The 26,881-nt window shown below is 36.1% G+C and overlaps 1 protein-coding gene across 4 annotated transcripts in view; it reads right to left on the reverse strand.

The window, feature by feature from the left end:
• The window catches only part of VPS54 (VPS54, GARP complex subunit), a 102,611-nt gene that overhangs the window by 4,463 nt on the left and 71,267 nt on the right, over positions 1–26,881 (reverse strand). For 3 of the 4 annotated variants that reach the window (XM_027555622.1, XM_027555621.1, XM_027555620.1), the window contains exons 13-22: positions 24,601–24,730; positions 23,841–24,022; positions 22,531–22,643; positions 19,444–19,507; positions 16,808–16,913; positions 15,839–15,926; positions 15,150–15,271; positions 14,959–15,039; positions 5,704–5,811; positions 3,586–3,680 (exon numbers count right to left, since the gene is read on the reverse strand). In XM_027555622.1, the coding sequence (XP_027411423.1) occupies positions 3,586–3,680; positions 5,704–5,811; positions 14,959–15,039; positions 15,150–15,271; positions 15,839–15,926; positions 16,808–16,913; positions 19,444–19,507; positions 22,531–22,643; positions 23,841–24,022; positions 24,601–24,730 (1,089 nt within the window). Of the gene's footprint in view, positions 1–3,585; positions 3,681–5,703; positions 5,812–14,958; positions 15,040–15,149; positions 15,272–15,838; positions 15,927–16,450; positions 16,552–16,807; positions 16,914–19,443; positions 19,508–22,530; positions 22,644–23,840; positions 24,023–24,600; positions 24,731–26,881 lie in introns of those variants that run through there. The other variant, XR_003513392.1, reaches the window with a different exon arrangement.

Genomic DNA, 26,881 nt, shown 5'->3' on the forward strand with positions numbered 1-26,881 from the left:
GGTCATAACTTTTCTTCCAAGGAGTATGCATCTTTTTATTTTATGGCTGCAGTCACCATCTGCAGTGATTTTGGAGCCTAAGAAAATAAGGTCTGCCACTGTTTCCACTGTTTCTGCATCTACTTGCCATGAAGTAATGGGACCGGATGCAATGATTTTTGTTTCCTGAATGTTGAGCTTTAAGCCAACTTTTTCACTCTCCCCTTTCACTTTCATCAAGAGGCTCCTCAGTTCTTCACTTTCTGCCATAAGGGTGGTGTCATCTGCATATCTGAGGTTACTGGTATTTCTCCCGGCAATCTAGATTTCAGCTTGTGCTTCAACCAGCCCAGAGTTTCTCATGATGTACTCTGCATATAAGTTAATAAGCAGGATGACAATATACTGCCTTGACGTACTCCTTTTCCTCTTTGGAACCAGTCTGTTGTTCTATGTCCAGTTCTAACTGTTGTTTCCTGACCTGCATACAGATATCTCAAGAGGCAAGTCAGGTGGTCTGGTAGTCCCATTTCTTTCAGAATTTTCCACAGTTTGTTGTGATCCACACAGGCAAAGGCTTTGGCATAGTCAATAAAGCAGAAATAGATGTTACCTGGAACTCTTGCTTTTTCAATAATCCAGCAGATGTTGGCAATTTGATCTCTGGTTCCTTTGCCTTTTCTAAAACCACCTTGAACATCTGGAAGTTCACGGTTCACATATTGTTGAAGCCTGGCCTGGAGAATTTTTAGCATTACTTTGCTAGTCTGTGAGATGAGTACAATTGTGTGGTATTTTGAGCATTCTTTGATATTGCCTTTCTTAGGGACTGGAATGAAAATGGATCTTTTCCAGTCCTCTGGCCACTGCTGAGTTTTCCAAATGTTCTGACATATTGAGTGCAGCACTTTCACAGCATCATCTTTCAGGATTTGAAATAGCTCCACTGGAATTCCATCACCTCCACCAGCTTTGTTCGTAGTGATGCTTCCTAAGGCCCACTTGACTTCACATTTGAGGATGTCTGGTTCTAGGTGAGTGATCACATCATCGTGATTATCTGGGTCATGAAGATCTTTTTTGTACAGTTCTTCTGTGTATTCTTGCCACCTCTTAAAATCTTCTGCTTCTGTTAGGTCCATACCATTTCTGTCCTTTATTGAGCCCATCTTTGCATGAAATGTTACCTTGCTATCTCTAATGTTCTTGAAGAGATCCCTAGTATTTCCCATTCTATTCTTTTCCTCTATTTCTTTGCACTGACAAGGCTTTCTTATCTCTCCTTGCTATTCTCTGCATTCAAATGTGTATATATTTCCTTTTCTCCTTTGCTTTTTGCTTCTCTTCTTTTCACAGCTATTTGTAAGGCCTCCTCAGATAGCCATTTTGCTTTTTTGCATTTCTTTTCCATGAGGATGGTCTTGATCCCTGTCTCCTGTACAATGTCACGAACCTCCGTCCATAGTTCATCAGGCACTCTGTCTATCAGATCTAGTCCCTTAAATCTATTTCTCACTTCCACTGTATAATCATAAGGGATTTGATTTAGGTCATACCTGAATGGTCTAGTGGTTTTCCCTACTTTCTTCAATTTCAGTCTGAATTTGGCAATAAGGAGTTCATGATCTGAGCCACAGTCAGCTCCTGGTCTTATTTTTGCTGACTGTATAGAGCTTCTCCATCTTTGGCTGCAAAGAATATAATCAATCTGATTTCGGTGTTGACTGTCTGGTGACGTCCATGTGTAGAGTCTTCTCTTGTGTTGTTGAAAGAGGGTCTTTGCTATGACTAGTGCATTCTCTTGGCAGAACTCTATTAGCCTTTGCCCTGCTTCATTCTGTAAAATGTTTGGAACTAAACAAAGCTGGTGGTTGCACAGAGGTGGTGGTTGTGAAGGCACTAAGGGCCCCTGAATTGTTAACTGTGCAATGTTTAATTTTATGTTATGTCCCAATTTCAGCTTGAAAAAAGTAAAATTTTAGAGCCATTTCAGAACAAAAAATTCCTGTCTTTGGCTACAGTCTAGAGGTAAGTCTTCAGGAAATTCTATCCTTCAAGGGATCAAAGACATATTTGACTTACTAAGTATTACTGTCTTTAAAAGTATGAGACAATGAAGATCTTGAAGGTGCCAATCCCCAAATAGTTATGTTAACAAAGAAAATAACAGGTGATGAATTAATTTGGATGCTTCAGATCTACTGCTCTGAAAACAACCAACTAGCAAGATTCAGTTATGGAATAAAAGTAGGAATGTATGAGAGGAATGGGACTTTAAAATAGTATTAGGTTTCTTTGAATAGTGTCTGAGAGATATTTGGTATTCATTATACTGTCATTAAACTTTTCTGTGGCTTTGAAATTTTTGAAAAAAAAAAATTATTTAAAAAAAGAAGAACCAGGTAATAATCAAAAGAAAATCAGATTTTTGCATAAAACTCTTAAATTCAGCCTGGCGGACAAATTCAGCAGTTTGAAGCTTACAAATAGTTTTCTGCAAAATCAATTTACTGTATTCTCCAACATCACAGGTTTTAACTGCGTGGGTTCATTTTTCAAAAATAGTAAATATTAGAGCATTATATGATCTGCAGTTGGTTGAATCTGTGAATGTGGAATTGTGGATACAGAGAAACCCTGTATATCGAGGGCCAAGTCCTTAAGTTATTCTCGAATTTTTCAACTGCTAGAGGGCAGCACACCTAATGCCCTTCCCTACCTTGTTCAAGGTCAAACATACTTTTTTTTTTTAAAGGGCAAAGCCAACTTCTGATTCCAAAATATGGTTTTTACATTTGTCCCTGTAAGTTTGAAATTTAAGCCTGAAATGTCTTTAATGGGGAAAAAAATATTCCATTCCTAAAAATCCATGAACAGGTAACAGAGTACAGAAATCATACTAAGGTGTAACTTATATGATCAGTGTCTTGCATTTTATATAATCTTTAAATTCATATCCTAACCTACATTGCTCTTAACAAAAATTCTGTTACAGAACTTTTTATCATTCCCAATATAAGAAATATTAAGGCTCAGCAAGATTAAGTGACTTGCTCAGTAATAGAGCTAGTAAGTGGCCAAACTTAACCCAAGTTTTCTGATTCTAAATCTTATGTTTTATATGTCATATTATTTCACCAATAATACATAAAATTTGTTCAATGGCTTACAAGAAAATATATGCACATTATTTTTTGTAACTCTGTGGAGGAATTAGAGATTTTATCACTCTCATTTTATACATAAGGCAGAGTTTAAGTGACTTTCTCATGGTCATACAGGTACAAAGTAGGACTCTGAGTCCTGTCTGGACAGCTGAAGACTACGGGTGACCGACCTAAGGAGGTGCTACTAACGCACACTGCCTCAAAGGAGACATTAAGGTCAGTTAACTAACTGAGCATTTATAAAACACGTTAACATAAACAGACAGATAGATACAGAGATACAGCACCCCCACAGAGGGAAAAAAAAAGGCAAAAGATTGCTGATTTTACAACTGTGGGGCCCTGGCAAGATTACAGTGGTAAAGGAGAGCGTAATGAATAAAAACTAATCAAACAACTCTATATGGTAGTATGTGGTAAAAATATGTTGAAAACATACCCATTTTGAGGTCCTCCATCATTTATCACATTTAAGTGAGATAACTGCTTTTTCAAGTGGAGTTTGTAACTTGCATTAATTCTTAAAAATAACATCTGGAAAAGAAACAAATCTAAGTTTCTTAAAGCTCTACTGCCACAGAAGACATAAGTAATTAATATTATTTGGAGAAAATTTTTTTGCTTTGGCATATACTTTTAAAATGCTCCTCTGAAAGTATGGAATTGCTGTTTCAGTACAGTTTTTCTCCTTAGTTGGGTAAAAGCTCTTTTTGCCCTTCACAGCAGTACTCCTTTTAGTGATATGATTTACTACTGCCTTTCTGCCCCTTAAAAGTCTTCTGGAATATGTAAATGGGATGAACCATACAGGTAAAAAGAATAGAGAAAAGATGGAGAATTCTGCATTAACTAGGAACCTGATAGAGAAAAAAGTCACAATGGTAAAAGGAAGGCTATTGTTACCCTTCTAAATTACTTGGAAGTATTTTATCGCTCCATATGCAGATTTTTAATGCAATGGCCCAGTACTTCTTTGGGAAATGCCTGACCTGAAATTACATAAAATTAATCTATGGAAACAATTTTGTGAAATACATTTTCCATGACAAAAATATATAAAGTCATCTATGGAAAAGTTTTATGGAATCACTGGTACTCAAATGACAATAATGACATAAAACCTATACTTTGTGCCCAGGTTTGAAAAGAGTTCACTTTAAATGAAGATGCAGATAAAAATACATGAAATACCTGTGTATTCACCTCACTGACCTGGCTAAGTCTTGCTCCAGAATTAGAACTCAGAGGGAAAATTCAGAAAGTCAGAATGTCAGAGGTGGGGGATCTTGCATGTGGAATGAAAATGATGGTTTGGCTAGGAAGACTGAGAAAGGAAAAAAGACCCTAGTGGGTGCTCTGTATCTCAAAGCTCCTCCTAAGTCCTCAGTGAGCCCCAAAGATGGTGGATGATATTTATTCATAAAGTTAGTATGATTAATAAAAACATAGGAAAACATGAGAAGATGGTAATAGCTAGTATAAGATGGAAGTTCAAGGTGGTGTGGAAAGGAGACCAGCAGAAGCAAAAGCAGGGAAGAGACACTACAAAACCTACACTTTGCTCCCAAATACCAATGCCATGCACTCAACCAATTAGAGACAAACTGAAATAAGAAATTTGTCTGAAGAGCAAAAATTTCAGTGAAAGCTAAGATCATTAGTCATATAACAACTAGGCTTGTACTAATTATAACACTGTGTTTGTTAAGTCGCTTCAGTCGTGTCCGACTCTTTGCAAGCCTATGAACTGTAGCCCGCCAGGCTCCTCTGTCCATGGGACTCTCCAGGCAAGAACACTGTTGCCATGCCCTCCTCCAGGGGATCTTCCCGACCCTAAATACAACTAAGCTTGATTGATCACCTGGTATAAAGGGAACAAACTAAGGTGGATAAAGAAGACTGAAAAAAAGAAGTACTGGAACCTTTAAAGTACTCCTAGGAAATGAAATTGAGGGAAGTCAGGGGTAGGAATGTAGTGGAAAAGTGAAGAGAATACGGATGATCGTGTAGGGAAAACAGAGGCAGAGGGTGGATACTTCATAGGCAAGAGATGCTAAAGTCTACCCATTTTGCTATTTTTCCTTATTTGTGCCTACTACACATCATTTATGCTGACCTAACAAACATTAAGGTATACTGATTTGAATTATTAAGTCAAACAGTAATTTCTTCCCTATCCAATTTGGATTATAATCAATGTGTAACTTATTCTACTATTCACTGATTAAATGCTAGCCCTGATTTTCAAACTAATAATGTAATAAATAATGTTGGTAGAATCTGGGACTTCTGATGACCCAATGGACAAATAAAAATGTGCTTTTTAGAATGCTGAGCACAGAGCAAAGCTACCACTGCACTAGCCTGTCAGGGCAAGGAGGGCTTTGAAATCAGAATTTCTATCCATGTTCCACAAGTCAATATAACAACTGGAAAAAAATAATAATGATCATATTGGAACATGAACTAAGCTTACATATGTCAACAGTACATAAAAACACTTCAATTCTGCATGCATATTATGATATATATAATAGTTTTAGGAATTACTACTCACTTGCGTTTGTTCTTCAGGAAGGAGATCAAATATAGCTTCATGCATTTTTGCCATTTGCTTACAAATATTCCTGAAACAGGCAGAAGGAACGGGAGCTTTCACTTCATACTGGCAGGGAAAAATAATGAGAATTATATTCATGTCCTCTGTAATGTGTACTATCCCCACTGTTCACTAAAACATATTATTTTCTGCCCTTACACATCTAACTCTGATATAGTTGAAGCTTACACTTCAACTATATTCTGTGCTACTCATGCAAATCTCAAAAATTTTTCATCAAAAATTCTAATCTACTTTGAGACAGCCAGCATAATTTAGTGGCTAAGAACACAGATCTTATGCTTCCCTTCATAAGAGGGGCGTGTGATGTGTTGCTCAGTCACGGTCTGACTCTTTGTGACCCCATGGACTGTAGCCCACCAGGCTCCTTTGTCCATGGAATATTCCAGGCCAGAATACTGGAGTGGGTTACCATTCTTTACTCCAGAGGATCTTGACTCAGAGATGGAACTGCATCTCTTGTGTCTCCTGCACTGGTAGGCAGATTCTTTACCATGGTGCAACCTGGGAAGCCCTAGATGGACTGCTGCTGCTGCTAAGTAGCTTCAGTCGTGTCCGACTCCGTGCGACTCCATAGACGGCAGCTCATCAGGCTCCACCGTCCCTGGGATTCTCCAGGCAAGAACACTGGAGTGGGTTGCCATTTCCTTCTCCAAAGCATGAAAGTGAAAAGTGAAAGTGAAGTCGCTCAGTCGTGTCTGACTCTTTGCGACCCCATGGATTGCAGCCTACCAGGCTCCTCCGTTCATGGGGTTTTCCAGGCAAGAGTACTGGAGTGGGGTGCCATTGCCTTCTCCAAAAGACGGACTGCTTGGGTCCAAATTCCAACTCTTAAAATTCTTAGCTATGTGAGATTGGGTGAGTTACTTCTCTGTATTAGGTGAGATTATTTCTCTATATCTCAAAGGGCTTATTCTGAGGATTTTAAAAGATGGTTCATAAGAACTCAAAACTGTGTGTGATATAAAGGAAGTACTCAAAAATGTTAGCTACTATTCTGGCTCAATATAGAATAATGAATCATTAAAGTAGGCCCTTCAAATTAACATTTTGTTTTTTAAACATGATTTTTAGAATGTGTTCAAAGTGGTCATATCTGAAATCAATAAAACTGGTAGAACTAAAATGTTCTTTTTCTTTTGTAGGTGGGCCAATACTGTAATATTTACCCTAATTTTCAAGTATCTATACTAAAAATTTTTTAATTAGGTAAATTCATTTATTATTCTTACATCTGGAACAGTACACTGGTATGATTTAGATAATCACCTTTTGGCCCATATTATAGAGTTCACAGCTTAAATTATACATCACTTTCATTTATAAGTCAAATTTGGGCCAAATAACTATATTTTAGATGTATTAATCTCATATAGTTTATTAAAATGATGAGTTCCAATATACTGTGGTAATAGAACCATGTAGAAGTCATCATGTGACTGGACCAAGCAACACTGTGACAACTCAACAATTTCTCTCTTCAGCCTACAGTATATCAAATATCCCCTTTTCTTTTTTTTTTCCCTTTTCTTTTTTTACTAACAGTTCTAAGATATAATTTGTATACCATAAAATTCACCCCTTTAAAGTACACAATTAACTGGTTTTTAGTAAACTCATAGCTATACAACCATCACCACTAATTTACAAACACTTCCATCAACCCAAAAAGAAACCCCATCTCCATTAGCAGGCACTCCCCATTCCCCGCTCTCCTCAGTTCCTGGCAACACTAGTCACTAATGGAATCACACAGCACATCGCTTTTGTGACTGGCTTCCTTCACTTGGCATGCTTTCAAAGGTTCATCCATGTTGCATCCAGGACGTCATCCTTTTCACGGCTATACAATATTCCACTGCATGAATAAACCATGGTTAATCCAGTCATCAATTAATAGACATTTGGGTCATTTCTACTTTTTGGCTATTATGAATAATAATGCCATGAACATTCATGTACAGATTTCTGTGTAGGCAGATGTTATCAATTCTCTTGAAGTAGAATTACTGGGTCATATGATAACTCCATGTTCAACCTTTTGAGGAAATGCAAAATGTTTTCCAAAGCGGCTGTACCACTTTACAATTTCACCTAGAAATGTATGAGGGTTCCATTTTCTCCATATTCTCTCCAATACTTGTTACTGTCCTTATTTTACCCATCCTAGTGGGTATGAAATAATCTCACAATGGCAAAATCCCCTTATCTTAATTACCCCCATGTCCTGGGTTGAATAATATTCCCCCAAGATTCATGTCCACTTGGAGCCTCCTAAGGTCATACTGGATTGGAGTGGGCCCTAAATCCACTGACTGGTATTTTTATAAAAGAAAGGAGAGGGAAATTTAGACACAGAAACACACAGAGGGAAGATGGTCATGTGAAGACAGAGGCAGGGACTGAAGTGATGCATCTCCAAGTCAAGGAATGCCAACAACTGACAGAAGCACCTGAAAGAGGCAAGGGAGTTTTCTCTGTTAGAGCCTTTAGAGGGAGCATGGTCTGGGGACACTTTGATTTGAGATTTCTATCCTCCAAAAACTATAAGACAATGCACTTCTGTGTTCTAAGCCCCTTACTCTGAGGGAATGTTATGGCAGCCCTAGTAAACTTGTATACCCCTCAAAACTTTCCTTCATCACTGCTTTCCCTCAAAATAGTATTCTTTCTGTATGACTTTTACCATACATGGCTTCAATCATTTAAACTTGATACTGTACTTCTTTATTCTCAACCTTTAAAATGTGGTTCTTGCCACCATTCAAACTATCTTCCCTCTTCTGAAATTTCTCTCTTGGAAAAAAATTACTAAAGAGGTCCTAATTTCCAAAGTTAATAACTTTTTTAGTTCCCCTTCCTTGTTTCTCTGCAGTATTTCACACAACCTCACACTGAAAACGTTGTCCTGGTGCAGTACAACGCTTTCCCAGTTCCTTTCCTCCTAACCTTCCCCCTCTTCTATCTCCTGTCTCCTAAGTGCAAAGCAACTTTAATATTAATCCTCTCTTATCTTCCTCACTTTTCTCAATGTTGTTCAATCCCATGACTTCTAATATATCTCTAGTTATGAACCACTTCATTACATGCTCCCCTTTATTACATTCATTACATGCTCCAATCCACATTTGAGCTTACCATGAGCTTTCCCAAACCTGCTCTCTTACCTGTTTCAATTACTATTACCAGTATTACCATCCTCCTGGTCACACAGACTTGAAATCTCCAACTTAAAAGTTTTTAACTCCTTCTTTTCTTTGTTTCCTTGTATTGAATCAGTGACTAAGTCTCACCAATTATACTTTCAAATTATTTTACACATTAGTTAGTACTCTAGGTCAGAATTTCTAAACCTCTACACTACTGACATTTTGAGCTAGATAATTTTTTGTTGTGGGGGCTGTCCTGTGTATTGTAGGATATTCAGCAGCATCCTTAGTCTCTACTCACTAATTACCAGTAACCATCCCACACGAAACTGTGACAACCAAAAAACTGCCACAGACAAAGTACAGATGACAAACTAACACATGAAAAGATACTCAACGTATTAGTCATTATAGAAATTAAAACTACAATGAGATATCACTCAATGCAGACCCACCAGAAGACTAACGTTAAAAAACAGAGACAACAGAAAGAGCTGGTGAAGATAAAAGAGTATCCAGAAGTCTTATACATCACGAAATTGTATAGTCACTTTGGAAAATCATATGGCAGTTTTTTTTAATAAAGTTACCATAAAGTTTTACATCTCTATGCCACCATCAATATATTCAAAGTATTTACACAAAAGAAAACACATGCCCACACGAAGATGTGTCCATGAATGTACATTATTCATAACAGCCAGAAACCGGAGAAAATCCAAACATCTATCAATTGATGAATGGATAAACAAATAGTAGTACTTCAATCAATACCACTTTATAATAAAAATGAACAAGATATTAACACATGTTGTAACATCCATGAATTTCAAAAGCATTATGCTAAATGAAAGGAACCTGGGACAAGATGTTAATTCTGTATAATTCCATTTATAAGACATACTGGAAAACACAAAACTAAATAGAAGAAAATTAGATCAGTGGTTGTCATAGTTTTGGGGTATTGGGAAAGGATTAACTTCAAAAATACCCTAGAGGATGTTTAGCAGTGATGGAATTGTTCTATACCTTGATTGTGGTCATTCTACTACCCCATTCAGGTTAAAATTCATCAAACTATATACTTAGGTATATATATATATATACTTAGGTATATAAAATTCATCAAACTATATACTTAGGGTGAATTTTACTCAATGTAAATTATACCTCCATCAACCTGACTTAAACTGCTTAGCTTTCCACTGGAGTCAAAGCCCTCTTCTATCTTTCCAACGTATCTCCCACTCTACTCTTGGGCTTACCCACCCTAATACATTAGCTCTATGGAATTACTTACTTTTGTTATTATTAAAAACAACAGCAAAAGCATTAGCAATCAATGTTTACTGGAACTGTCTCTAGTCAGATACAAAGATATGATAAAAGAAAAGTGCTCCACATATATTATCTCATAAATCCTCACTACATCTTTATGAGATTTTTATTATTATCCCCATTTAGAGATAGAATCTGAGGCTTAAATAAATTAAGAATGTGCCGAAGGTTCTTCAATGGCTCATGTGTGACAAACATGGAATTTGAACTTAGGTCTATCTAACTCCAAAGTGAAAGTGAAGTCGCTCAGTTGTGTCCGACTCTTTGCGACCTGTGGACTGTAGCCCACCAAGCTCCTCTGTCCGTGGGATTCTCCAGGCAAGAATACTGGAGTGGATTGCCATTTCCTTCTCCAGGAGATCTTCCCAACCCAGGGATCGAACCCAGGTCTCCCACATTGCAGGCAGACGCTTTAACTTCTGTGCCACCAAGGAAGCCCAAACCTGACACTAAACTTCCTTCTTATGATTCCAATCAATATGTCTACTCACAGTGTAAACTCAGTGTTATCTCTTTGCCTCAACTTAATCTGCTCTAATTGTTGCAGTTTAGTCGCTAAGTCATGTCCGACTTTTTTGCAACCGTATGTAGCCTGCCAGGCTCCTCTGTCCATGGGATTTCCCAGGCAAGAATACTGCAATGGGTTGCCGTCTCCTTCTCCAGGGGATCTTCCCAACCCAGGGACTGAACCTGTGTCTCCTGCATCAGCAAGTGGATTCTTTACCATCAAGCCACCAGGGAAGCCCACTCTAATTGTGAAAAGCAAAATTTATATGCATCCTCATCCATAAAGCTTTCCCAGACCCACTTCCCCAGCTGACAACCATGTATTTCAAAACATTAAAAGCTTAAACAGCACTGAATCATTTCTTTACTTTACTATGATACTTTATATAATCTACCTCCTGTAATAGTTACTGATATAATTATCGTACTAGATATTTTACTATTTGAGGACAAGATAAAAGGTTTCTTCACTTTTGTGTATCTCTGTTAACCTAACACAATTTAACTCAACATGAATTAAAGGTGGCTGGGACATTAGTCTAGCCAGTAGTATCATTAGATGTTAATGCTTTATTCTGCTCAAGGAAACGTGCCCTTACTTATTAGCTTCTTAGAATCAGCCTATATTTTATTACTATGCTATTCCTCTTTCCCCAAATTAAAATTCCAGGTAAGAAAATGAAAAGCTAAAAATTGAGAGACTAACCCAAATCAAACACTCTGCTATTTTGGTATGAATTAAAAACTGGGTCAAACTCCTGGGCAACCCATGGAAGCAAGTAGAGCAGGGAGTGGTGTACAGACTTGATAATACAGGGCTTCCCTTGTGGCTCAGCTGGTAAAGAATCTGCCTGCACTGTGGAAGACCTGGGCTTGATCCCTAGGTTGGGAAGATCCCCTGCAGAAGAGAAAGGCTACTCACTCCTGTAGCTACTCACTCCTAGAGAATTTCATGGATTGTATAGTCCATGGGGTCACAAAGAGCTGGACATGACTGAGAGACTTGAGGAAGGCATGGCAACCCACTCCAGTATTTTTGCCTGGAGAATCCCTGGGGACAGAGGAGCCTGGCAGACTTGAGTCATGGGGTCGCAAACAGCTGGGCATGACAGCACTATACAGGGAAAATGTATGTTGGGGTAACAAGGAAAAGTCATCAGTGGGGATGGTAGTAAAGAAAACACAAAGCTGCAAATGTCTAGGCATATTCTTGACATTAAAAAAGACATAAAAATTGGGGAGGGAGGTGTTTGAAATTTATAAAAGACTTAAGAGGCATAATGCTGCTGCTGCTAAGTCACTTCAGTTGTGTCCGACTCTGTGCAACCCCATAGACGGCAGCCCACCAGGCTCCCCCGTCCCTGGGGTTCTCCAGGCAAGAACACTGGAGTGGGTTGCCATTTCCTTCTCCAATGCATGAAAGTGAAAAGTGAAAGTGAAGTTGCTCAGTTGTGTCCGACTTTTAGCAACCCCATGGACTGCAGCCTACCAGGCTCCTCCGTCCACGGGATTTTCCAGGCAAGAGTACTGGAGTGGGGTGCCATTGCCTTCTCCGAAGAGGCATAATAATAACCAAATGCAATATGTAGATCATGTAAAAGCCTTTGTTCAAACAAATTATTATAAAATGACATCTTAGGACAATTGATAAGTTTCAAATAGGAATAAGTATTAGATGATAATAAGGAATTATTGTTAATTTTGCTTGTTTGATATAGTCATGTGATTAGATAAAAAAGTATACCTCCCTAAGTTTTTAGAAATATATATTCTTAAGTACTTAGGGATGAAATGTTACAGGGCCTCAAATTAACCACAAAATATTTCAACAAAAAAAGAAAAATGTTAATGATGGTTAAATACACGTGATAAATATATGGAACTCCATTACATTATTTTCTTTATTTTTCTTTACCAAAAATAATGCAATAAACTGTTACAGGAAAAAGTCTAGCCATAGTCCCAATTCTTGTTCAAAAACTCTGGATGACCTGATAGAATAAAGAAAAGGTTTTAAGAGTACCAGCATTTTTTGGGATTTGCTTCATTCTATTCCCCAGTTCATTATTAGTCTCACTATTTAACATTTACCTCACTCTACATTATCACCCTGGTGGCTCAGATGGTAAGAATCTTCCTGCAATGCAGGAGATCTGGGTTCTATCCCTAGGTCAGGAAGATCCCCTGAAGTAGGACATGGCAACCCACTCCAGTATTCTTGCCTGTAGAATTCCATGGACAGAAGAGCCTGGCAGGCTGCAGTTCATGGGGTCACAAAGAGTTGGACTGAATGACTAACACTTTTACTTTCACTTTAGTCTACATTGTTAGGTGTTAAGTCCTTTGCTGTATTAGATGGTAAACTTCTTAGGGTAGTTACATGCATTATTCATTGACTTTTGGCACAGAGAAGAATGTCATATATCAAAAAGGAAACTGGTGGAATGGAACTGCTTTTGAATTTAGTTTGCATTTCACAACCATGAAGAAGACAGAGAATTTCTAAACAATAATTTTTCTCTACACAAAACTAGTAATTTAGAGGGCATAATATAGGTATGTCTGCACACAACTGTAAATTCCTTAAGTTTCTTAAAGGAGAAGCATAAAGCATATATGTTATCTACTAACTATGCCAGAGTTACTCAAAAGTGCAGTCTGGAGATTCCTGGGAGTCAGAAGCTCTTTCAGGGAATATATGAGACAAGAACCATGTTCATAGTAATAGTAAGATTAATATAATTCACTTTCAAACTCTCATGATTGAATATTGGAAATTTTTAGGTGATATGTGATGTAATTCTGAAGTCTAGTTCCGTGTGTTTATGTATTCTTTTTAAAAAAATTTTTTATTTTAAATTGGAGGATAATTTCTCCACAATGTTGTGCTGATTTCTGCCATATAACAACATGAATCAGCCATCTACATACATATATCCCTTTCCTCCTGAGCTTCCCCCCGAAACCCCTATCCCACCCTTCCCAGGTTGCCACAGAGCACCAAGCTGAGCTCCCTGAGCTATATCACAACTTCCTACCAACTATCTATTTCACAGATGGTAATGTATATATTTCAATGTTACTCTCAATTCATCCCACCCTCTCCTTTCCCCACTGTGTCAAATCCGTTCTCGACATCTGTGTCTCTATTATTGCCCTGCAAATAGGTTCATCAGTACCATTTTTCTAGATGAGTTTTAAATCTTTTTAGTTTTAATTTCTAATATGGTACTCACTGATAGCTATATCTGCATAAACAAAAGCTATTTAGGGGTCCTCAATTATTTTTAAGAATGTAAAGGGGGTCCTATGACCAAAATGTTTGAGAACTAAACATTAAACAAACACAATCTTATTTTCCAATCACTCCTTTCTCACTGTCAACTTCAAAGATTTGTGTGTTAATGGGCACCACTTTATCTTGTCTTTTTATAATTTTTATGTGTCTGCTGCTCTTGCCATCTCAGAATTTGAAGGATCCAAGTAGAAGGAAAAGCATATCAAAGAGCCTTGCTTTATGAGTTTACTCGAAAAATGCTCTGGGGCAAAAGTATAAACTAAACAAAGCTTCAAACTCTCAAGTTATGAGATTTTTGCTTTTTCTCTAAAACATGTACAGAATAATTTAGGGAAAGTAAAGAGTGAGAGATAGGTCAAAAGTGACTAGGCCTGATTAAGTGACATTTTTCTGAAGATACTTTCCCCGTGTAATTAAGAATTCTTTAGAAAACAGAGCTACTTTTAATGACCTATTTAGAATGGGAAGCAAATAAGAAACAAATACGGAAACTGAATATCTATGATGGAAATAACCCAGCACTTCAGGCTCTGCTTTTTAGCCTAAAAAATAAAGTAACACACTTTATCACAAATAATTTAATTTTTTCCCTATTTTGATCTTTATTTTCTTAATTCTATCTCTGGAAGGCTTTCAAACTAAAATATTTTTTGAGGAAAATACATAATTTTCAATACAGCTAATATAAAATTACTTCTATAAAGGGTCTCTCTCATCATGAGGGGAATCATCTTCCCTCATCCCTATCCTCAAATCCCTTAGGAAATGAAGATAAACTATTTGGGTGATCTGAACATTCGAGTTTTTCCCTATATCCTGAAGAATTTTGACTTGTTAGAACTAACTGTGAAAAGTCACAACGCCTTTAAGCAAAGCTTAATAATTTCCATAAATCATTACCTTAGATAACAGCTTGTCAAATAAGCTATCCATTATCGCTACAAGCTTAGCTGATATTTCAGCTATGTGGTCATGGTAGTCCTATAATGAGAAATAACATTGTACATTAAAGACCTGGGATACATCTAAAATACTTAACAATTAAGGAGTTAAATTTATGAAACTCCAGGAGAAAATACATGAAAAGATACCTTAGTGATATGATCAAAATGCCTAAGCATACTGTATTGCTTAGGTTGCAGTCGAGCTTCAAAATGAGCCCGGATCACAGGAATGTAGTGCACAATTAACTGCAAACAGCGTGAAGAAAGAGCTGAAGATCCAGGAGATGGACATATCATGGAGGAAAAAAAGGTATTAGCTGACTTCAATTACCTATCAAATTATGTAAAAAATCAATTTTCTACAGACGACCCAAGTTTATTACATAAATGGAGAACACAGTGACAGAAAGCAACATATTTCATTTTGTTTAAGACAATCATTTGGTACTGAATGATGTAATGAATTATGCTAATTTTCCCAATGGACTCAAGCTGTGGGTAGAATGGCATGAGGAAGCTAAGGGGACAACTGATTCTCGTGACATTGATACCTTTCACCCCATACACACTTATGTACTTAATACATATTATATTTTAACATTTTTTTTAACAGTAGTGTAACTTGTAGTAACTTACATTTATTAGACTAAAAATTCCTTGTAACATTTCTCCAGAAGTTATTTTTCAATTATGGCAATACATAAAAAAAGTAAAGTAGAACTGCTACTTTTAGAGCCTTTGGTTAGAGGCACAAAAACACCACGTATAATAAAAACCTAACTATAGTGACGTCACTGAAATGCCTCAGCATGTGAATTAAATGCAAGAATCCATACCCAAATTTTTTGTAGTTATTGTTTTTAGTCCAACAACTTGCAGTGCACCAGCTCCAAGAACTAACTGGCAACTTCTTGAATTGAAGTACTAACAAAGGAAGGAAGAGAAAAAAACCAACAATTTATTAAAAACTATACTTTATATGCTGGCAATGTGTTAATTCTAATAATACATTCCTCTTTCCTCTTATGCAAGGACCAAATGAATTTTTCTAGTAGGAGCAATTAGGATTTGTTTATGTAATGACAGAAAAAAAAAAGGGGGTGTTTCCCAATAATAGTATTTACAGTCTGGTATGAAAAAAGTTGAGAAATTCTAAAAAATCAGTTGTTCAAAAATTAATCTTGAATTTGCAATCATTAAACTCGTTGTTTTAGTCTTTGTAATTGGATAGTCCTATTTTCAAAAGGGTAACAAAATCTTTCTGGACTAAAATATGACAACTTTGGGATAGAATTAATTGATAGATTAGGTATTTGAAAAAATAAAGCCTTTTCTCTATCTAGCAGTTTAAAATATCTGTTAATATGAAATGGCTGAATAAAACTATCACCACAGTTTCACTTCACATCAATGGTTCTGAAAGAATGATTTAAAGAAAAATCTCTAACCTTAGTGAGATGAATTTTGTAAAGTTCAGTGAATTCCTTCCATGCACATTTGAAACCAGTCCAGGTTTTTTGACCTAAGTGGCCTCAGTCATGTTCAGCACCTAACGAACAAATCATCTCCTGTCTCCAAGGTCATTAACAACTCTATAGATGTAATGAGGAATCACTAAATGTTGAGTGAGAAGGAAGCAGGTGGCCTTCAAATAATATGTTGTGAATCAACCACAGCCAAATGTCACAAAATTAATGTCTTAAAGATACCATGACCTTGAAATGTCTTAAGAGTTGGAAGATTACTCACACCCTAATGTATTACTTCTTCCAACTATTTTTCCATAAAAGTGAAATCATACATACCTTCAATAAGTCTGATAGACGAGTGAGCATGTCAGTAGTAACAGATGGGATATTATCCACACACTGGCAATATTCAAGGATAATTCTTATCAACAGCAATACAGTTCTACCCCCCCCAAAAAAAGAGAGAGAAAGATGAACCAGTAGGCACTCAAAACAAGAAAAATCGAACTGATTTCACATACAAAAATCAATACTGATCTTGGCAACTGTTCAATGATGTGTTTTACCTATAAGTAGAGCAAGTAGGGACTAGAGTAAGGTAACAGAAAACCTCTAGGGTGTAAAATTAAGAAGGCACTCAGTTTCAAGGCTGTGCAACTGCAGGGCATGCACTTTCATGACACTGAGAAAGGGTACTTCCTTAAATTTTGTGCTTATGAGCACATCACTCTCTCTGTGACACTTGCAATAAGTAAGTCTTTTCAGTAAGGCAGGTATCCCATTCCTTGGCCAATTTAAAAATCCTTGGCCAACACTGAAAAAAGTTTAAGCAGTGTTTCTGATTATGTAGCAGGTTATCATAGATGTTGAATTAAGAAGGGCCTAGTCCAGATTTTCTTAGTGAGATAAAAGAGAAATTGTGGCTTCTGAGAACAATGTATCTCCTAAGAAGCTTACTGGTAAGTCACAAAAGATTTTCCAAAGATGAGAAAGTTATCAGCTCATTAGCAAGATATGTCACAAGCTGAAAAGAGACACTACTGGGAGGTTAAATAAGGTTGAAATTAAGGGGGAAACACCCATTCATTACAGGACATCTAAATTCAATGAGATTCTGAGAAATGAGTGATCCATGTAAAATAATGTTTTATAAAAGTCTGAAGGAGAGACAGCAGTGCTTCAAGGAGGAGACTATCTAGCCTTTATAACGGCTTAATTGTTAGACCATACATTACTCTCCATGCATAATCCTAGAGTCTGCTTTACTGGGCAGGAGTCCATTGCTATCGTTTGTAATCTTCTTGCTGAATATACAGTACTTCCCCTTTAGCCAGAGAGTTCAGCTTTTTGACAGTAGTCTCTTAGCTTAAAGAGCAAGAAAGACAGATAGCTAGAGGGGACCATTTCCATTAAGTAAGGGAAGAGTAACAAGACACAGTCCTTCCTCAGTATCCACAGGGGACTGGTTCCAGGATACCCCGTGAATATCAAAACCCCATGCATGCTCAAGTCCTTTATATAAAATGGCATAGTCAAGTCTTCCCTCTATATCCATGGGTTCTACATGCTGGTTAGTGGGATACAGAACCTGCGGATACAGAGGACCAATTGCAATGGGTAATTAAGGAAATAAATGACAATTAGATCAAAGGACTAAAATTACAGTGAGGTTGAAAAAAGTTTTATCCTACTAGAAATGGAAAAGAATTCCAGAAAAGAAAGGAATGGAAGCTTTAGCTTACAATGGTTGTACTTTGGAGTTTTGGAGAATATACAAGTTGAGAAAAAGCATAAATTCTATTCACACTAATTGAGTGCTTATTAGGTGCCAAGAAAAATTAAAATGGTAAATGATCCCCATCTTTGAGGAATTCAGATAATAACCAGGGAGATACATACACAAATAAATAACTCTACTACACTGCAGAAAGAGCCATGATAGAGGCACACAGAGTTACAAGGCAAGGATAATTCATTCTTCCTGGAGGGGATGGCTATTTCAGAAAAGACTCATTTAGTGACAAGAAACAAAGAAGAAAAGTGACAAAGAATTATGATATAGATAATGGGAGCTAGATTTTGCTTCTAATTCTGGCTCCATGTGAGTAATTTTATATTAAATACTTAAACTTCTAAGCTCCAATTCTCTTAACCATAGAAAGGGAACAATAATACCTGAAATGTCTATTTTATAGTGTGGTTGGAGAGATCAAATAAGATCACATATATAAAAATACCTAAACTATTGTTATGAAAGTATATGAAGATATTATCTTAAGTATCTATTAATAAAAGGCATATAGTCCTAGACAAACAACACTGGAATTTATATTTTTCTTAGTTAACTTGAATTTGAAATACTGTTATTGGTAAAAGAATAAAAGACCTAATGACAAATGATGGTAATGGAAATAACTACCAACAACTATCAACTTCTTGTTAGGTGAACTAGAACTGTGCAAGATGTTTTACAGGAATTACCTGTTTCACAATAATTCTAAGTACAGTACTATTTCCCACATTTTGTTTTACAAAGAAGGAAACTAAGGCACACAGAGTAACTTGCCCAAAGTCACAAAGTAACAGAGTTGTTGGGATTCAAACCTAAGCAGTTTGACTCCAGAGCTCACAACTTCAATAAGCTGCACACCGCACACCAAGAAAAGTTGCAGGTAAAAAAAACAGGAAGAGCCTGAGACATTTACAGCAGAGAGCCACTGTAGCACCCCTGGATGTACCTCAAAGTTCTTGTGGTATGAGAAAAATCAACCAACCCCTTTTTTGTTTAGCCAGTGTAGTCTCTAATGGATACAGAATACTACAAAATAAAAAGGAATCCATAAAATTTATTTAAAATTCTTTGTAAGATTTACAATTGTTAATCTAAAATTTCTAATTTACATCAAGCGGTAACTAAAAGACCTATATTTTAAATACTTGACTCAACTAATAAAGAAAAATGTGTCACTCACCCAACAACAGCATACTGTTGCCCCTCAACAGTAAGAACTTCAGCTGGTTTTCTTTCTTCTGTAGCTAGAAAGTTAAAGCAAATGAAGAGACATGGGTATAAGATGAAACAAAATACTGTATAAAAAATTTAAACTAGGAAAAAAACTGAAAAAGTTCCTATTTAAGGCCTGGAACGACCTCATTTTTGCAAATAAACCTACTTCTTGGAAAACAATTTAGCACAAAGTAAGTAAAGTATATTGGATTTGGAATCGGAGAAATTTGAATTTGAGTTCCAGTATTACCAATTACTGGATAAATGACTTCGGACCAATTACTTCTTTTGAGTCTCAGTATCTGTATCCATTAAACATAGACAACGATATCTATCTTTAAGTGTAGTTGTCAGTGAAAGAGATAATGCTTACAAACTGGCTATCCTCTAGGTCTGGTACATGGCAGATGACTGATAAGAAGTAAAAGAAGAAGAGTGTTATTAATCTGGAAAGACATAACTAGCATTTCAACTGGTTTTCTTTATTATAATCTTTAGAATACTAGTTAATACGTAAATTCAGTGGAGAGATTATATATTTAGTTTTTATGATCTTTATCCAAAAGTTACTTTATTTTCAGTAATGGTATTTTTTATCATTAAAAACCAGAATTCAGTATGTTGAGGTGAAAAGAACAGTGGACTGGATTACTGTCTTGAATCAGCCTATTAAACAGAGTACCATGGGCAAGTCAGTCATAATGATTCCCTAAGTTTCAAGTCCCTATGTTCTAAGACATTAAATATCTACATCCTCATTTCTTTCAAGTAAAGAAATTCAGTGTGATATAATTTCTAATCACAGTTCACTCTATATGTCAGATTAAAGTTTCTTGAGGACAGGGGTTGTGTCTTAACCAACACTCAATACTGCAGAGAAGTGACTTAGCACAGTAGTTAAAAAGGGGCCCTAACATCAGTCTGCCTGCAGTTGGATCCCAGCTCTACCACTTTCTAGCCATGTAACCTTAGGTATGTTGCTTGACCTATTTGTGCCTCAGTTTCCATATCTGTTAAATGGGAATACTACAGCTCATGGACCTGTAAATGAGATAACAATGTAAAGTGCTTAGAACAAACTGTCTGGCAGCGGGTAAGCACTAAATTAATATTTACTGCTATCTGTTAAATTTCATCTCCCCAATGCCTTGATAAGTATTTAGTAACTCAATAAATGGATGATAGGTGAATGAATATAACCCAGGATCCTTCACTTTGCATGAACTAGTAAAATATTAATGAATTTCTAATAGCATATACTTTCTTCCTGGTCAGAGAAAAACAAAAGACAGAGCAGGGTTTGTAAGAGAAACTTTCTACTGTCTGTATCCTACAAAGAGGAAGTGAAAATAAATAGTTCACTCTGTGGGAAAAACACATGATAAATTAAGTCACTTTTAGAGTTATGATTTTAATTCAAAATTGGAATGTGTTCAGGATAGTGAACTCCAATCAAACACAGCTTGAAAGAACAGATGGGTAATAAGTCCTATAATTTTAAGTTTGTGATTTAGAATGATCAGAGTGTCTTATTTTTCTTTCAGTCTTTGCCACTTAAACACTTTTGCTTTGCTAATATCATACAATCAATTTAAAAATTGTGACCACCACCCAACACTGTTATCTACTAAAAATGGTCACTAAACAACAGAAATTTACTTGATTTCTTCAATTTCTCTCTCGACTGGATTGGAATTACTCTAATTTTCACCTGTTCCTCACCCCCTCTCGTTACAGTGGGCAGAGGGAGCCCCTCTCTTGAACTGTGGATTCAAGTCCAGGGGTCCTACCCCTACAATCACTCTATGTCACTCTTATTTTAAATCAACTTTCTTCCTCTTTTATTAAGCATAAAAATATAATTCAGTTTCTCTTAAAATTCTTCTCTCAATTCCCTAAGTGAATTTAAAGGTAATAGTCTCTCTAATAGCTCTTGTGTCTCTAGCTGCCACTTCATCATTTACTTTCCCCTCAGGGCCAAACTTGAAAGGCCTGTTTGAAAAGGTAGCCTTACACTCGTCTACCCTTCCTTACCTTCTGAATTACTCAGCAGTGAACTACAATCTGGCTCTATCAGGCCACTGAATTAAAAAGACTGCAAATGATCTCCTGTGTGTCAAACAAGTGGTTACTATCAGTCTTTCTCTTGCAATACAGTTGCATTTTATGGTACAGTATACAATTTTTAAATATTTCTATGTAAAAATATTAAATTTTCATTAAATGCATAAAAACTGAAAGTGCAACTGCCTCCTCCATTAAAAACATTCAAGAACTTCATAACTACAATGCATCCTGGTATTACACTTTAACTCACATACAAAAATATTTCTAGCCATTGTGTATCTTTCACAAGAAACCTGATTGATATTTAATACCAATGACAATTTTCTTCTTGAAACTCTAATTTTTTAACTTCTGTCTTCTAGATTGTCCTGCCTCCCTGCCCTTCCTCTGTAGTCTCCTGCATAATTTTCTTTTTCTATGGTTCTTTACATTTTGTTTTTCTCTATCATATCAAGACTACCTTACTTATGATTGCTAATAAATATATTTTTCATTAGACTTAGCCCTTTTAAAGTAAAATTATACCTTTATCTGTCTCAATATCTGACACATAGTAGACACTTACCAGTGTCTAAACAATTCTCTAAACAATATAGAACAGTGGTTAAGAACACAGCTATAAAATTACATAAAGTTGGTTTCAAATCACAGATCTTCATTTATACCAAATTCCTTAACCCCCGGCAGTCTCATGCCTCTTCAATATTAAACAAGGTAACAACATTATCTTTATCATAGGTTGTTGGGAGAGTAAATGCATGTAAAGCACTTGGTCCAATGTTTGGAATATGGTTAATATTCAATAAATATTTAAAATTATTATAAATTGCCACATACTTTTCAAATCAACTACTTACTAACTAAGCTGGGAATATGAGTTCTAAGGTTTCCAAGAGGCACTATCAATTAAAAAAATATTAAGCACTCTTACAAAATGAACAAACAATATAAAATTGAAACAGAATGTGTGAAAGAGTACACATACCCCCTGATTTTTTTTCAGGTAAAGCAATCTTTCCATGTGATATAGAATCAACAAGATCCTGAAATTCTGCAGGAACATCAGCTTGCTTCCAGCGTTCATTGTCTAAGAGAAGGCTATTCAAAAGTAAAAATAAAGATAAACTTTAATAATATTTCAACCCTATCTCCTAGGGTGAAAAGAAAAGGAAAAGTCAAGTGAGTACTTAAGACTTACATATTTAAGACTACGTGTATCTTAGTTAAATTCAAGTAAAGCCCATGCAGTACAAGGCATTTGACTTTCTAAACAGTAACGGTCATTAGCTGTTGCTAGTACGTGAGACTTTTAAAAAGTGCTGAACATTGAACTGATTGAAAGAGACACGTGTACCCCAATGTTCATCGCAGCACTGTTTATAATAGCCAGGACATGGAAGCAACCTAGATGTCCATCAGCAGATGAATGGATAAGAAAGCTGTGGTACATATACACAATGGAGTATTACTCAGCCATTAAAAAGAATACATTTGGATCAGTTCTAATGAGATGGATGAAACTGGAGCCTATTATACTGAGTGAAGTAAGCCAGAAAAAACACCAAATACAGTATACTAATGCATATATATGGAATTTAGAAAGATGGTAACGACAACCCTGTATGCGAGACAGCAAAAGAGACACAGATGTATAGAACAGTCTTTTGGACTCTGTGGGAGAGGGGCGGGGGGATGATTTGGGAGAATGGCATGGAAACGTGTATAATATCATATAAGAAACGAATCGCCAGTCCAGGCTCAATGCAGGATACAGGAAGCTTGGGGCTGGTGCACTGGGATGACCCAGAGGGATGGTATGGGGAGAGAGGTGGGAGTGGGGTTCAGGATGGGGAACACGTGTACACCCGTGGTGGATTCATGTTGATGTATGGCAAAACCAATACAATATTGTAAAATAAAATAAAAAAAAAAGTGCTGAACAGCTTAATAAACTGAGGTCATTCATAAATAGTACAAATAATTTCAGGAAATATTTTCCTTTTTATATCTCTTAGCCTAGTCAAGAAGAATGGTAAAACATAATTAACTTCACTTTGAGTGGGAAAGCAAAAGTCAGTCTATCAGGATAAGTACTTTCATGGAAATAAACATCCTAACTCCATTTTCAAAAGCCAAGAAATGGTGATTTTAATTACACAATGTCTATAATTAAAAAGAAAAACAACTGTCAGGGCTTTTAATTGGCCAATCAATGAAGTTTCCTCTTTTAAATATAACTGTGTTTTATAAAGAAAAGGAGGAAAAAAATGAACAGAATGGACATGGTAATAATACCTGAGTTTGGTTTTTCTCTCTTCATGAAACCTATTTACAAATTTATTTGCTTGGCTCTGAAGTGCTCCAAGTAATGACATGCTTTTTCTTCCACATATCTGTTCAGTTTCTAAAATGAATGTTTCCATTAATCTGGAAAGTGATATGAATTCCGTAGAATTTAGCTTCTCAAGAAAACCATCCTAAATTTTAAAGATAACATAATATTCATGAGTTAGTATAATACAAAATATGGAATAGCTATAAAACTAACTTAAACAACATTAATTATTTTATAATACTTATACTAATTCCTAAAAATTATTTTAAGATAATTTATAATGAAATTTCCCAATACATTAGTCCCAGAAATCAAGCATTGAAAGTTTAAGATGTCTAAATTTTATTCTGATCCCTTTAAGATAAAGTAACTCAAATAAATTCAGGTCATACTACACAATTTTCATAATACTGGAGAACAACTAATTTTCTTAATAAATTATTTGGTTAGTAATACACATATATATGTATAAAAACTGCATATTAATTTCAAATATTTATTAAGTCTTTTAATCATTTATTTGAAATTCAAGCTCAAGGTTTACTATTTCTTTTATTTGGATTATTTTGCATTTCAGCACCTCCCTAACAGATCACACCAGTACCTTATTAAGTGTTAAAAATATGCATTATGCAGAATATAGGGATACAAGCAAGGATATATTCTAGATTTTCACAGTAATTTTACTATGTAAAAAATATCTAAACTTTAACAAATAACCTTTGCTCTTGACATGAGAAATTTGACGGCTCGATCATGGCATATATCTGAGGCACTATATAATAACTCCTGGATATTATTTGCCAGCTTTCCTAGCTCTAAGTCACTTAATTTCACATCTTCATTGACCCTGAAAATGACAAAAAAGATTAAGTCAAGAAAAGTTATGAACACACTGATCTCCACAGATGACATACCAATAAAAAACAAAAAGCTATAAAATTTACATTTAAGGGAAAAATCTGTTTTGATGTATCATACAGTTTTAATTTTGTGGCAGGGCATCATATAAGCAAGTTCAGATAGTACAAATAAATTTTTCCCTAATCTTGAATAATCTCTCTCTGCTATAGTATTTTTAATACTTAATTCAGACTCTGACTGGAAATTCTGAAAAAACTATAGCAAAAAACAAACAAAACAAAATATTAGTTTCAAGGTCATAGCTATGGCAGGTTGTGCACAGGTTGCCCAGGATGACATAGTGGAAGGAAGAGGAAAGAAATGGAAGGAAGGAACAAACAGGCCCGCTTTTTGCTTATAATTATGAATGACTATTAACAGTTAGATCAACTGAACTAATATTTCTTAAGCATTGATTGTATTTAAGTACTAGACACTGGAGGGAGTATGTTTTCTTAAGGAACTTACAATTAAATAGGAGTATTTATAATATGTAATGCATTTACTCCAATTTTGAGGAAGAAATGTAAAGACTTTTTGTCTTTTTATGCATTGCCCCCCACCCAAGACAGTATATAAAGACCACTGATTTTGTGCCAAAAATGCAGCTTAGTGTTAAAGTGAAGTGCCTTAGCATAATTTTTCTACATGGTGGCTTAGTAGTAAAGAATCTGTCTGTCAATGCAGGAGACGTGGGTTTGTTCCCTGGATTGGGAAGATCCCCTGGAGAAGGAAATGTCAACCCACTCCAGTATTCTCACCTGGGAAATACCATGGACAGAGAAACCTGACAGGCTACTGTCCATGGGGTTGTAAAAGAGCCAGACACTACTTGGTGACCAAAGAACAACAACTTTCAAAGACATTTCAAAGAGGATGTGATGTCTATTAATTTGAGGCAAACCACTGGGTTAAGGTATTGAAGAAAGTTATTACCTGCTATCCTTTAAAGTTATGTCATTAAGTTTATTTACTAGTGTTTAAAATAATAGAGGGATTAATATTTTTAAAACACTTTCAGATACAGTATCTTAACTTGGTTCTCACACTCTGAGGCAGACAGATAAACTCCTACTTAACAGATGAGGATACTGAATCTTGAAAGTTTAGGTGATCTACCCAAGGTCACAAGGTTAAAAGCATGAGACTAGAACCCAGAATTAGTCTAATTCTATTTCTAACCTGCTAAGCTTCCTCTATTCCAACATTTACTTCTATAAACAGCCAAAGTGCTATTTCAGTACCACTTCCCATAAAGCTGGGAAGTTTGAGCTTCATAAATTATTTGATTATTTGTAATTTTGCTTTTAAAAAAGATTTTTAAAATTTTAAGTCTAATTGGATCTCTTTACTGTTGACAGGAAAAACAAAAAGCTGCTCACAGACACGAACCAGTGTCTGGTTACATATACAAAACAGTTGAAAGCGGGATCTCAAAGAGGTATTTGCACACTCATGTTCACAGTAGCACTATTTAGAAGAGCAAGCAATGGAAGCAATCCAAGAGTCCACTGACAGATAAATGGGTAAAATGTGGTATATACCTACAATGGAATAGCATTCAGTTTCAAAAAAAGAAGGAAATTCTGACATGTTACAATATAGATGAAACTTAAAGACATCTCTGTGCTTAGTCGCTCAGTCCTGTCTGACTCTTGGGAACCATGGACTATAGCCCACCAGGCTCCTCTGTCCCTGGATTCTCCAGGCACGAATACTAGAGTGGACTGCCATTTCCTCCTCCAGGGGATAGTTCCTACCCAGGGATTGAACCCGAGTCTCCTGCATTATCAGGCGGGATCTTTACCACTAGCGCCACCTGGGACACCCCTAAAGACATTAGGCTAAACAAAATAAGACCGTCTCAAAAGGACAAACAGTGTATGATTCCACTTATATGAAGTACTTAGAGTCACTGAACTCATAGAGATACAAAGTAAAAGGGTAGTTGCCAGGGGACTGGTAGGGGAGGATATGGGGAGTTACTGTTTAATGTGCACAGGGTTTCAGATTTGCAAGAAGAAAAAGATCTCGAGAGTGGTTGTACAACTATGTGAATATATTTACCACTGCTGAACTGTGCACTTAGAAATGGCTA

This window comes from Bos indicus x Bos taurus, chromosome 11, assembly GCF_003369695.1.
Source record: "Bos indicus x Bos taurus breed Angus x Brahman F1 hybrid chromosome 11, Bos_hybrid_MaternalHap_v2.0, whole genome shotgun sequence".
NCBI lineage: Eukaryota > Metazoa > Chordata > Mammalia > Artiodactyla > Bovidae > Bos > Bos indicus x Bos taurus.